Below are 13,598 nucleotides of genomic sequence, written 5' to 3'. Positions count from 1 at the left end.
GTAGCACGTAGTGGTGATCACTACATCGTTATTGAATAACTGAAAGAACGCCGGGACTGGACACCTGCCCCCAACTCTTAGTCTCAAGGTCAAGACAAGGAAACCCCACTGGTGACTTTGGTTCCTTCTCAGAAGGCAAGGGAGCTGGCGTCTGAGCTGGAAGCTGTCTTCACTTGGCTCAGTTCAACTCAACAGACATTTATGGAGCCCCTGGGCAGTGCCCTGCCTGCCTGGGATGGATGACTCTAGCCCACCTCGGGCTGGGTGGCCCTTATGGCTGCCAGGGACAGAGGGGGCCTACTAAGGGTCACAGGCCAACCCCAGGCCCAGAGGAATCTCCTGGCCACCTGCTGCAGCAGGACAAGCTCAGGCAGGCTTGCCCCTCACAGCCACCTCATACCAGACTCCAGGCCACTAAGTCCTGCCAGGCTGGTGACCTTTCCGCTGGTCCCTGCCCGCTGTAGGCCCTATTGCTGAGGATCCGCCCCCATCTCTCCCTCCAGCCTCCCCCCAGCCCCTGCCCCGTCCTGCCCTGACCCCGACCCCACCACCGCGCCCTCCCTCACCTGCCCCACTACCTGCCATCCCTCACACCTTCCGCCCCCGCCCGCCTCCCGCTCCCGCTCCCGGCCTCCTCCCTCCTCCTTCACCCTCCCTGAGCTGCCCCGCGCCTCGCCCTTCCTCGCGCCCCTCCCGGCCCGGCCCGGGTCCCGACCCCAGCCCGCGCTGCGGCTCCGGCCCTGGCCGGCAGGGGCCGCTCCTCGCGGAGCCCGGGGCCCCGCCGCCGCCGCCGCCCGCCTCCCCGCCCCTTCCCCAGCCGGCGCTCCCGTTACGCCGCGGAGCCGGGAGCCGGAGCCCGAGCCCGCGGCGGCAGCGGGAGGCGGCGACCGGGGCGCTCGGGCGGCGGCGGCGGGGCGGCGGGGCCTGCGGGGCCTGCGGGCGGGCGGGCCGGGCCCGGCCAGGCCGCGATGGCGACCAAGAAGGCGGGCTCGCGGCTCGAGACGGAGATCGAGCGCTGCCGCTCCGAGTGCCAGTGGGAGCGGATCCCCGAGCTCGTCAAGCAGCTGTCCGTCAAGCTCATCGCCAACGGTACGCGCCGCGGCCTCCGCCGGGCCCCGGGGCCCCCGGGGCGCGGGCAGGGGCGCCGGGCGCGGGCAGGGGCGCGGGCAGGGGCGCGGGGCGCGGGCAGGGGCGCGGCCGGGCCGCGAGGGCTCCGCGGGGCGAGGTGCGAGCAGCCGGGGCCTTGGGAGCCCGGGGTCCCGGGGTCGCACGCTCGGCGTCCGGCGGGCGAGGACTTGTGCCCGGCCTGCCTGAGTCAGGCGTGCAGAGCGGGCGTCTGTGGAGTCAGGTGTAGGGGGTTTCAAGGAGTCGGAGGCTGTGCCGGAGTCCCGGGGGGTCAGGGGCCGGCCTTGGGGTCTAAAGTTGGAGGTGATGGGGGAAGGTGCTTCCTGAGCACATGGGTGTCAGTGTATGGGGGATTCCAGGGTGTGTGTAGAGTGTACTCAGGGCGTGGGATGTATTTATAGGGGTCCTGCGAATGGGGTGTTGCACAGAAATGTGGTTTGTAAACATATGGCTTTTAGGGGCTCCAGGTGGCAGCTCAGGCTTGGCGTGCCTGTGGGGGGGGGGGTGGAAGGCAGGTTGAGATATTGGAGTGTGCCCTGGGGTTCAGAGAGTAGGATGTCCAAGCTGTGGATCTAGGGAGGTCAGGTTTGGGAATATAGAGGAAATAGTCAGGAGAGTCCCGCAGGACAATATTGTAGAGAGAGGTGGGAATATGGTTGAAGAATGTTGAGCAGCGGGGTTGGGTGGGTGAGGGGCTTGGTGCTTAGGAGGGGAGAGGGTCTGAGGGAGCCACTGATACTTGGACTTCGTCTATGATCTTGACTGAATTGGTTGTTGTTCCCAATCGAATCACAATTGCATCCGAAAATTCCATTTGGGAGCACAGCTCCACGTGGCCTTATTTGTTTTGGAAGCAAGTATTGCTAATATTTGCTTGTCTTTTAGTACCCGCCAAAACCATGGGCACCAGTGGACTGGTGAGAGGGCAGAGGTTTTGTCTTATTTCATCTCTGGCTTCCTGAGTCTGGGTGAGCACATGTTGGCTGAATGAATGAATGAATGAATGAATGACACTGCTCTAAGAAAGGACATCTGCACTATTTTCAACCTTCTCACCTCAACTACCCAGAAGTAGGGATGTCAGGTGTCATCTTCAAGAATGGATTATACTTGTGCCTTTTATGATATGCATGCCTTGAAATAAGGACGCGGTTATGTGCACTCTCCACTATGGTGCCTTGCTTTGGGCAGGTAGTTCCTGGGCTAATGCGAGTGCCATGATTTTGCCAGGGGTATGGCGGAAGCGTGGACCTATCTGGGCTCAGTGTGGTGGAAATGGACTTAACTGAGAAGAACTCAGTTAAGTTCGCATTTGAGCAAAAAGTGTTCAGTCTCATGGGCCCCCACAGCAGCTTGACCTTATCTTTCCCGTGCAGCTCACTAGCTCGTCCTTTTGCTTCTTCTCTTCCTACCTGCAGCATTTTCTCATTTCTTGTTGGAGTCGGACAGTCCTTGGAATTGGGTCTACTTTGTTACTTCCCAGTTCCATGGGCATATACTAACTTCAGAGCAGGTTGAAGTTAGGATTCACTGGGTTCATTTGTGAGCCCTCTGGTTCTTTCCTTCAGAACCACTTGTTCCCGGCTTTATTGACTCATTCATTCAACTAGTATTTGCGTGCCCACTCGTGCCAGGCAAAGACAGTGGTGAGCAGCACTGACCAATGTCCTATTCTTAGGCACTTACCCTCCTCTGAGGAGACAGATAATAAGCAAATATGGAAATCAATGCACGGGATAGCTTCAGAGAGTAAGTGATGTAAAGAAAACAGACAAGGTAATGTGATTGGGAATGGCGGGGGAGGGGGGGAAGAGGGGCAACTCAAATTACAGTGGTCGCTGGAATGAGAGGGGAGATGGGCTTTTGGTGGCATGGGCCCGTCTTACTCACCTTCGAGGCCTCCCTCTGCTCAGCTCGCTTCCCAGGGCACGGTCCCTGTGGCCTAAGCCACAGTCATTAAGGGAGCTTCGGGGGGGCGGGGAGTGGGTTGTGCGGGGCATGCATGAAGGGCTTGCTGCTTCAAGGAGGAGGAGCCACAGGTCTGTGTCTACGTTTGGTTTTGGGAAACTCATGAGAGGTCGATTTCTGCCTCGGAACGCACATGGTGAGCAGCAGCCATGGATGGCAACTGGCCACCTAGACCTGCAAAGGTGAAAGAGATAAAAGAAAAAAAAAAATAGAGCAAAGAAAAAGATGAAACAAACCCAGAATTATTGTGGCTCTCTTGGGGGTTCAGAGACATGTTTCAAGGAGAACCTTTCTCTTTCTTTGGCTGGGGTCTCCCTTCGGCCAGTGGGGGGACTTCCTCCTGGCTTGGGAGGAATTAATCTGCTTCCCTTTAGACCTTCACAGGTGCACTGGACCTCAAGTTCTGGGCAGATTTAGCAAAATTCTTAAGCTAAAGCATTTGCTGCTTAGAATACGGAAAGCGAAGTAATGTCGTGTTTGTCAGACTAAGACAGTTTCCGGGGAGGCAGCCATAGGCAGAAGAGAGCGCAGTCTTTAGAACTAGCCAGACCGGTGCCTGAGTCCTGCGCCTGCCACTTCTAACTCAGAGTCCTTGGCCAAATCCCTTAACTACTCTGAGCCTCAGTTTCTTCATCTAAGAATGGGGATTAAAGGACTAACCTTGCACAGGTTGTTATGAAGATCAGAGGAACTAATGACCCCTAGGCAGAGCCACAGAGCCTGACACCTTAGGGGGCGGGCCATTCATTCATTCATTCCATAGATATTGAGTTCTTGCAATGTGCTAGCCACTGTTTAGGCACTGGGAATATATCTGTGAACAAAAAAGACAAAGATAGCAAACATCCCTGCCTTTGCGAGGCCCACATTCTAGTGAGGAAAGGGCAGGGAGACAGATAAATAAGATCGTTAAGTAAAATTTACAGGATGTCAGATGGTGGGAGGGGAAGAGGGAAAGGTGCTTTGGGAGTGGGGGGGGTGGTGGCTGGAGAAGGCCTCGTGGGAAGGCAGCCTCCGAGATGAGGCCTAAGGTGGGGGAGAAGCGTGTTCAGGAGGGACTTCGAGGGCAGAGGCCTTACGAGGGCGGATGGGTGGGGCCAGATCACGTGGGGCCTCGTGGGTCATGGGTAAAGCTTGGCTTTTCTCCACATGAGATGGTGCCACGGGAGGGTTCTGGGTAGAGGAATCCCTCATTTTCAATGCTCCCACTTGCCCTGGGCCTCCCCACCCTGCAGCATTCGCTTATGGGAAGTGGGCCTGCCCATGGCTCCTCCTTAAGGGCTCTTAGTGGATCTTTTCAGAGCCCACTGCTCCAACCTGACTCCTCTGAGATAAGTTGGTTCAGACAGGTTTGCCAAGGGGTGGGTACGGAGAAAAGGGCAAAGGCCAAGTGGTAAACAGAACTCAGAAATCCGTTTTCTGCCTCATACTCCACCGTAGTCAGCATTTTAATCACTCCATCTCAAAAAACTAAGTGTGTGGCAACTAGATACCAGGGTCCAGTGAGTCCCAGCCAAGGGAGTGATCACCAAGTCAAGGGTAGGAGAAAATGCCACTCGAGTCTAGGCTGTTGCTGCCTGAGGTGTGGTCTGGGGACGGGTAGAGTGGGTATCATCTGGGGGCATGTGAGGAATGCAGACTCTCGGGCCCCACGCCAGACCTGCAGGGTCAGACTCTGCATCTTGACAAGGCGTCCAGGGTGTTCGTGGCACAGGGAGGTCTGAGGTGCCCTGTCCTGGAGCTGAGGTGGCAGCCCAAGGGGGTCAGGGGTAAAGGTGGATAACCACGCACTGGCTTCTTGTTGGCTCACAGGTCAGTCCTGGCCCTGGGAGGGCAGTCCCTGCTGCCCTCTGTCCCCGGAATGTCACCCTCCAGCCTTCCAGTGGCAAGGTTCACTGCGGTGTGAGGAAGTACAGTAATCTGGCTCCTGGGCCTCCACTGAGACTCTACGTAAGCTGGCTGGGTGACCTCGAGTCAGTTACCTAATGGCTCGGAGCCTGCATTTCCTCATTGGTAAGATAGGGTTAATAATACACCATCAGGGTGGCTGGGAGGATGAAATAAGGTGATTTATGGACATTTTGGTACACGTGAAATGCCGGTGCCCACTTTCTCCAGCTGACTCAGTGTAAGTCTGGGCAAGGCAGGCCAAGTCCTAGATATCACCTGGTTGGGAAAAAAAAGAGAGTGGCAGACCTAGAAAGGACACACCTGAGCTCAGGCCTAGACGCCCGTGTATTTCAATGACAGAAACAGGCATTTCGGAGGCCTGTGTCAGCCCCAGCCGACAGCCACTCCCTTTCTGAGGCAGTGTCTGTTTCTTCTCCCTCCCCCAGTCTGTTAATCTTCTTAGGCACGAGCTCAGTGATGGAGCACTCTTAGAATAATTGGGCCCCAGATGGTAGTTTTTCCTTGAAGGGATCATCACCTTTCTGATTAGGTGTGATTTTGAGACATTTTAATTACCTCTTGGTGATGGGTAGGTAGGGCAACGATTCCTGAAACAAAGATTATTTCTGGGGCAAAGTTTGGTTACAAAATGGATCTCAACCACTGAGTGGGAGTAAAGTTCTTGCATTTGCCAGCAGCTGATATTCCAATGACACTGTTGCCTCCAGCCCCATGGCTTCCCCTTCTGAAGGCAGGCTGGGCGTCACTCAGGTCTGCTCCCCGGTGTCACTCAGGCCTCTGGAGTCTTCCCAAAGAGGGGGCAGTTAGTGGACAAGGGGCCTCCTGGCTGGTCCCAGGGTCTTCTTTGGAAACAAGGCCGAAGTTTAACTGAGAGTCTGCTATGGGGTGCGAAGGCAGCATTGTTGTTAGAATAGGTTCTTTGGACATTTCCGAGGTACAGCAGACTCCTGGGAGTCAAACTGACCTCAGTGGGGAAGGACACCCCTGAGACCTTGATGGCTCTCCATTCCGGCCTTCCCAGGGCAGCCGTCTTGCTTTCAAACACTCTGTCCTATTGTCCTCTGAAGGACGTGCTTTTGTGGCAGACCATATGTCTTGATATTTGGTTTCAAAAGATTCCCTTATTCGACAATAACATACGGATGGCTCTGAGCGAGGCTGTGGGTCTCATGGTTACTATAGCATAGTCAGGCAGAAGGACCTGTTTGCACCCAGTGGGGCCAGGACTGCTCGGCTTTTCCCTGGCCTCCTGTTTGGAGGAATTTTAGGCTCTGAGTTGGGAGGGAGGAGGGTTCCTGACATTCATCTGCTTGACCAGCCCACCTTTCCAGCACGTCCTCGCGTCACCTGGCCGGTGGGGCCTCCTGGGCTCTCCCGCTCACCTTGCTTAGTGTCTCTCCACCTGTGCTCATGTTGTTTGGTTCTGGAGGCCTCTCTGCAGGTCAGGGACTGGCTTCAGGCTGTCCTTTCTTCACAGAAAAGGCTGTTTGCCTCAGAGAAGACAACCATACGTTGTTAAAACCAGATGGGACATGAGAGAGCACATTGTACGGCAGTTTTCAAACTGTGCCGTCGAGGAACCCCTCTGGGAACATGCTTTTGGGTCCTGGTGGCTGGGTGAGTGGGTGGGCCTCGCTCACTGGGGCAGTGACACTTTTCCTTATGGTTTCCTTGGAAGGGAGGAATATGCTTAAAAAACACATTAGAAACCGACTGAGCTAGTCCAACCTCCCCATTTTACAGATGGGAAAACAGGCCCAGAGAGAGATTTTTTTCCTTAAAGCCACCCGCTGGCGAGTGACAGAAGCAAGCAGAGCAGGTCAGAGCTCTGGCCTCCGCGTTCATTTGTTTCAGCTCAAAGTGTGGTTCTGTGGTTTCCTACCCAAGAGAGGTATTTCACTCATGAAACCCCATTTGTACAGTGGTGACACACATCCAGAATTCCTTTTCTGAAACCCTCGGGGCCAGATATATTTCAGAGTGCAGAAATTTTCAGAATATGGTACATATGCTAGACATTATGTGACACTCCCAGTGGGGTCAGGGGCGGCACTTCATTACGAAAACATGTCAGCATTTCTGCATCTAAACATATGAACAGTCATTGCAATGGGATAAATAGACTATAAATAGCCTCGTGTTGGTTCAGTTGAGGTTTTGCTGCCCAATAAGTTAAAGCAACAAGAACCCGCTTTTGGTTTTTAGAGAGTTCTGCATTTCAGAAATTATGGTTAGGGGATTGTGAACCTGTAACAATAGTGCCCAACTTGTAGGGGGTTTGTAAGAGCCAAATGAAAAAACAACAAAATCCCTAGGAGAGCTTAGCGTGGTGCCTGCACAGAGTAAGCCCTCAGTGGCTATCCGCTGCCGTCCCATGGTGGTGGGTGTTACCATCTCCCCTTTCCCAGTTCAGGGCTGTTCCCCCTGCCCCCACATTGCCTACTTGGGTGTGTGCCTTGTCTCCCCAGGAAGGTGGTCAGCTTCTAGAGGACAGAGGGTTGTGGTTCTGCTTTAATGAGTCCTGAGGGTCATAGCCCATTTTTGGTGTGCTATGTTGAAATGGCCCAGACTTTCATGAGGGAGGCCTCCCTGCAACTGGAAGAGGCCTGAGGAAGTAAAACTGAGGGCCTTCCACAATGGCGTGAGGGCCAAAGCACAAGTGGCGACTCTATCCCTGGGAAGTGGTGTCCTGCAAGGACTGATGTTTCCCTTTGGGGCTGCTGGCATCAAGTGAGTTGGGTCCAGCCAGAAGCTCCCTGGTTGTCAACGCAGCATTCTCCGCCTCCACTCATCTTCCTCCTTCCTGATTGAGCTCAGATTTTGTTCAGCTCTCAGCCCCTCCATGTGCCATGTGCTTCATTTACTGTAGGCGAGTCCTGGCCCCCAGTGGGTCCACTCTCTTGCCTGTGATTGGTTGAGGCATGAGTATGTGACTTCGTTTTAACCAATGAGACATCAGGGGCATGTGCTGTGGAAGGGGCTTCTGGGAAAGATTTCTTCATGCTTAAGAGTGACATGTACGCTTAAGAGGGAAGGAAAATCGTCTCTCTTTTTCCCCGGAATTGTTCATGTTTTTGATGCCTGGAGCTGCAGCCATCTTGAGGGCGCCCAGCCCAGGAGTGAGGCAGCACAGAGATGAGAAGAACATGGCCCCTAATTACATTGCTGACCTTCCCTGGACTTATTATCATGGGAGATAACAAAGGCCTTCTCGTTGAAGCCACATTGAGTCGGGTGTGCGGTCGTTACTTGCTGTTGAAGTCATTCTAACTGGTACACCTCTTTACTTACCCAGAGCACCCCTCGCTGCCGCCAGTGTTGCACGGGGCACTCTTGATTCACACTGACGTCACGTGGGTGGATTCCCTCCCCTCCGGATGACCTCACACTTGTCAGATGGTGGAGAGTTACAGGCCCTTGACTTGTGTGGAAACCAGTGTTTCCCATCTTAGAAGCCAGAAAGAGGAAGGAGGTTTTCTGAGCTCTCTCAAAAACATTACATCAGCCGCCAAGACGTGAATAGCAGTGTTTGGCAGATGGGTTAGAGGAGTGCCACACGAAATATCCAGAGAAGCCGTAAGTGACAGGAAGCCTGATGGCGTGGCTGTAGCCCCTGCCACCCTCCAGCAAGTGTAGCAGTAGTGGAAGTCCCAGAACTCCATCAGAACAGCGTTTTTTGGTCCTTTCAGAGGCCTGCCAGACTTGGAGTCAGAATCCCCAGGCATTTCCCCTCCCAGTGACCTGTGTGCGTCACTTGATCCTGTGAAACCTTAGTTTCCCTGACTTCGCGGGGGTTAAAATGGTGCCAGCAGGGAAGAAGAATGAACAAGCATTTCTTGAGCTTCTGCTGTGTGGACAATGGGCGTGAACTCCCGGCCAGTCATCACAGCAGCTGCAGGAGGAATGGGGTAGGGGCCATAATACCCATGCAGGGCCTACGCAGGCTGAGGCTTGGAGATAGTCACCGAGCCAGATTCCCTCCCATTTCTGACCCGAGTCCATTATTCCTTCTACTACACTAATGTGTTTCTAAACTTGTCTGATCACAGAATCACCAAACTGGCTTGTCAGAACCCAGATTGCCCCACTTCTAGAGGCAGCAGGTCTGGGGTGGACCTGTGCTGAGCAGCACTTGCCCTGGGGAGCCTGGCCATTACGGATTCCCAGACCTCTCTGGAGTGGTGGTTCCCTGGCTCCCAGATGGGGCTAGAAATCTGCATTTTTAAATCGCTGCTCAGGTGATTTGTGTGATCAGGCAGGTCTGGTAGCCCCAGCTCTCAACCTCACTGCTTAGCATTTAAAGAGCACCTCCTGTGCCGGGCGGCCTTGTCCCGGAAGAAATAGAAGGAGCAGGGCACTGGCCGCAGGAAGCTTGGAGCTCAGGGCAGTCACTTAACCTCTGGGTAGCCGAGTCACCTAGGGACTGGTCAGTCACTCACATGCCCAGGCTGGGCCCACACTTCTGCTAAAGGAGGTCTTCGAGGTGTTGGGGTTGAGGAAGCAGGCCAGGTGATGGTGGTGCAAGGAGTTCCAGGACCAGACGTGGGCCATGATGGGGGACAGAATGTCACCCAGCAGCCTGAGGAAACAATGACAGCATCACTTATAAGGTTGCAAGGTACACCTGGGTTACTGGGGGGCTGAAGTACGGGGGAGCTTATGTGGCAGTGGCCTGGCAGACAGCCAGGAGGAGGAGCTTGGGCAGAGCGTGGCTTGGGGTGACTGACTCATCCTAGTCTGCTTGAGACTTTCCTGGTTTTAACACTGAAAGTCCCACGTCCCGGGGACCTGGACAGCAGGGTGGTAGTTCATCCTGTTAGGCGCATGCAGGAATTTTAGCAAAGGGGAAAGGAACCCCGGTGCAGGAGAAGGCGAATGAACTTTGCCATGGCAGACCCAGGTTCAATCCCAGGTCTGCCCCTTACTGCTAGTCTGGCCCTGGGTGAGTTACTTAGCTTCTCTGAGCCTCACTCTGTATCTCAAATGTCGATCGTTTTGAGGAGTAAATGAGATCATGCAATTTCCAGCACCGGTGTTATCAGAAGCAGCCTGACTGAATCAGGACTATTGTGTGTGGAAGGAGGGTCCGGACACTCAGTCTTTTTCAGGGATAGAGGAAGTCTGCAGGATAACTAAGCATTGACAGCAAAGGTGGGGGTGGGGTGGGGTTCCTCTACTGAGCTGTGATGAAGGCCCGAAGCATACACAAGCGGTAGTAGCTGGGTCGTGGAACGAGGGCTTCAGCCCAGGTCTGACAGATTCCCCAGGCTTCCTCTTCCGGCCATTCATTCACTGCTCTAGTGAGCCCAGGATAGGATGTGGGGGTGCTGTGGTGTGTAATGGGGACACAAAGGTGAATGAGACCACTGAGCTGTCTGCCCCATGAGGCAGGGGTTATTTTTGCTTTTGTGTTCATTGCTAAATCCCAAGCACCAATAACATGTCTGGCACACAAGAGGTACTCAATTAACTGTTAAGTGAACAACTTGGCCTCTGCCCTTGAGTTAACTTGGATTCATTCACTCTTCAAACACCTGCTGAGCACCTACTATGTGCCAGCCCCCGTCCTGAGGACCTGGAATGCAGTGGTCATTAAGACCATCCTTACGCTCAAGTCTAGTGCATAGAGACTTGGCATACATGTGGTCAGGGCTGGAGTGGCAGAGGTGCAGAGCTGTGGAAGCCCATGGGGGGCGTGTCCACCTGAGGTGTGGTCCCACATCTCAGAGGTTTGGCGTCGTCCTGAGGGTGGTTGTCCATGGCCCTGCCTGCTGGGGCTCTGGGTGAATTCTGGCAGATGGGTTGCTGTTTGGTCTGACTGACTGACTGCCTGTGACCTTCTCTTCCTGTTTCTTGTGCAACTGCAGGGTGGGCACTTGCTGAGTGGCCCTTCCCAGGGAGGAATTCCGGGTCCCCTTCCCTGCCCTGTCTCCCTTCTGTCCTCATACACAGGACAGTTCAGCCCTTTTGCTGTGAGCCCTGGCTCCCTTGAGGAACTGCTCTCTCTGGTGCTTGCAGGTTCCACGCCTAACAAGAGACAGTGTTTTCTCTCAAGTTAGCCAGCCTTGGAGGAGTGCCCAGTGGGTGAGGAGATGCTGCCAGGGGTGCCAAGCCCAGGGGACCTGCAATAAATGCCACTTTCCTTTCCCTGGCCCACCAGGCCACGGGAGTCAGCTCTCCACAGTCTTGGGCCTGGAGGCTTGGGAAAGTAGGTCTCGCAGGCCCTTCGCAGCTGCCCCCTCCCTGTGGCAGCCTTGTCCCTGCCCCCACCCCACCCACCAATCGTGTCCAGTCTCCCTTCTGCCTGGAATCTCACTTGGAGAAATTCCTCAGGCCCAGCTCAGACCTCGCCTTCTTCTTACACCCTTCTGAATGTCCCTGGTGGTCTTTTCAAACCACCATGCCAGGACCTCGTGGTTCCTATCTCCCCTCAGACCGTTCTTCTTGAGGGCAGGGACTGGACTGGGGCTTTGAATCTTTTAAGAGATGCTTGTGGACTGTGTGGCTGTGCACTTACCATGTCTGCGAGGAGCAGACTTCCTGAAAGAGCCATTTTCAAGCCTTCTGGGCTGATCTGATAACATCCCCCTGCCCCGGGAGAGTCACTTCCTGCACTTCTGAGCTCTGGGGACAGGCCAAACCAACTCCAAGTTACTGACTTTTAAGTTACCATTTTCTGTTCTTAAGCGATGTTTCTCTAGGGTGTATGTATGCACACGTGCGTGCTGGGCCAGTCTACTTGTCAGTTCTGCCAGCACAGCGGAATCATTGTCTTCTGTTCCCATATTTTACTGTCCCATCCTGTCCTTCCAGCTTCTGCATTGTGTGTGGACATGGGGAGGAGGCTTTGGCATGAAGCCTGGACTCCGACTACTAAGATTTTGCCAGAATATCATTTCTGCTAACTTCTTTTGAGCTCTTTCATTTTTGACTTTTGCCATTTTTGCCTTTTAGCCAAGAGTTCCAGATAGCCGGGCCCTCTGAACTGGATCACGATTTAAACAAAGATAGTGGAGGGGAACAATAGGGGCCTGAGGTAGAAATATGAAGGCCTGGACCTCTGTCAGCAGTCGGGGCCCCCCTACTAAGCACTCTGGGGAGATTCTGAGTCTCCGCAGATTAAGGTACTTGGTCGGACCCTGTCCGTGATGGGGAGGCGTGCTGATTGGTTGAGTGCTTCCAGAAACATGTATGAAACACCTACTATGTGCCGAGCCATCGAGGCAGAACACGAATGTGAGAGTGACAGGATGTTGGTCAGAGAGCTAGGGTGATAAGGTACAAGCATTTTGGCTTTCACTTTGGGTGAGATGGGAACCCTTGGAGGGTTTTGAGGCGAGGGGTGCCATGATATGACTTACATTTTCAAACAGGTATGGGGACAACTAGTCCATATTTTCTAGTTGAAGTGCATGCCCTTCTCTTCTCCAACCTGCTGCTGGTCAGCGCCTCTGCCATGTGTGCTGCTGAGCAGCTGCGTGCCATTGGAGGACAGCCCTCGGCCTTGCCGGCCACCTGCACTCAGTGACCAGTAACCTCAAAGACACTGCCACTCTTCCAGTATGTTTGTGTCCCGCTTTCTAAGATGTCTATTTCACATGTTCTTTTCTGCTCTTCGACCTCTTATGTCCCCTGAATGCCATCCTCTCATACCTTGCCTCATACTTTGTTGAGGAAATAGAAACAATTAGGAAACCCGCTAGTTTCTTACCACCCAGTCTGCCTGCGTTCTTCCTGTCACTGCCTGGACATTTCCTTTTTTTTTCCAAAAGCCAACAGCCCCTTCGCTTTTGCTCAGAATCCCTTCTGTTCTTGTTTTCTCAGGACTTCACTACTGTGCAGCCATCTCTCCTTCCTGCTGGATAAATTCTCTGTCTCTTTCCTGGACCATTCTGTTCAGGGTACACAGAGGCCCTGGACTTGCCTGTGAAAAGCTTCCTGAACCCCACATTGCTATCACCCCATCTCTCTGTTCCTTTTCAGCAAAGCCTCTTCAAAGAATTGTCATCTCCTCAGCCTCTTCTAGTTGGACCTGTATGCCTTGCATATCCCCGAGACTTCCCAGGTTAGGGTCCCCGTCTGATATTGCCAAATCTAATGGTTATGATTGTGCTCTTCTCTTCCTTGATATTCCAGTTGCTTTTAATCCGCTTGACTACTCCCTCTTTCTGGAACCATCTTCATCTCTGTTTCTGTGACGTAGTCCTGGTTTCTCTTCCCTGGTCTTTCCCATTCAGTCTCCTCCAGCTTTGATCTGGACTTCCAGCCATCCACTTGATCTCTTTACATGGAAACCAAGTGTCATTTAACTTGGTCAAAACAGGACTCTTGCTTTTATTCTCCGTCACCTCAGTAAATGGCAAAATGGTACCACCATTCACTCCACCGTGCAATCCAAAGTCTAGAATTCATCCGTAATCCCGCTCCTTTCCTCATCCCTAATGCATTCGTTTCCTATTGCTGCTGTAACAAATTCTCACACGTGTACTGGCTGAAAACAATGCACATTTGTTTTCGTACAGGTCTGGAGGTCAGAGTTGGAAATGGGTCTCATTGGGCTAAAATCAAGTGACAGCAGGGCTGTGTGCCTTCTG

At 53.7% G+C, this 13,598-nt stretch overlaps 1 protein-coding gene across 6 annotated transcripts in view; it reads left to right on the top strand.

The window, feature by feature from the left end:
* Nucleotides 1-885: 885 nt before the first annotated feature.
* The window catches only part of TTC7B (tetratricopeptide repeat domain 7B), a 241,476-nt gene continuing 228,763 nt past the window's right edge, over nt 886-13,598 (top strand). For 2 of the 6 annotated variants that reach the window (XM_081048770.1, XM_081048769.1), the window contains exon 1: nt 920-1,089. In XM_081048770.1, coding sequence (XP_080904896.1) covers nt 969-1,089 — 121 coding nt within the window. In that variant the 5' untranslated portion in view covers nt 920-968. Of the gene's footprint in view, nt 1,090-13,598 lie in introns of all 6 variants that reach the window. The other 4 variants (XM_081048772.1, XM_081048773.1, XM_081048774.1 and 1 more) reach the window with 3 other exon arrangements.

Source organism: Rhinolophus hipposideros (assembly GCF_964194185.1).
Source record: "Rhinolophus hipposideros genome assembly, chromosome: 5".
NCBI classification, from domain to species: Eukaryota; Metazoa; Chordata; class Mammalia; order Chiroptera; family Rhinolophidae; genus Rhinolophus; species Rhinolophus hipposideros.
This window is presented reverse-complemented; position numbering and strand designations above follow the sequence as displayed.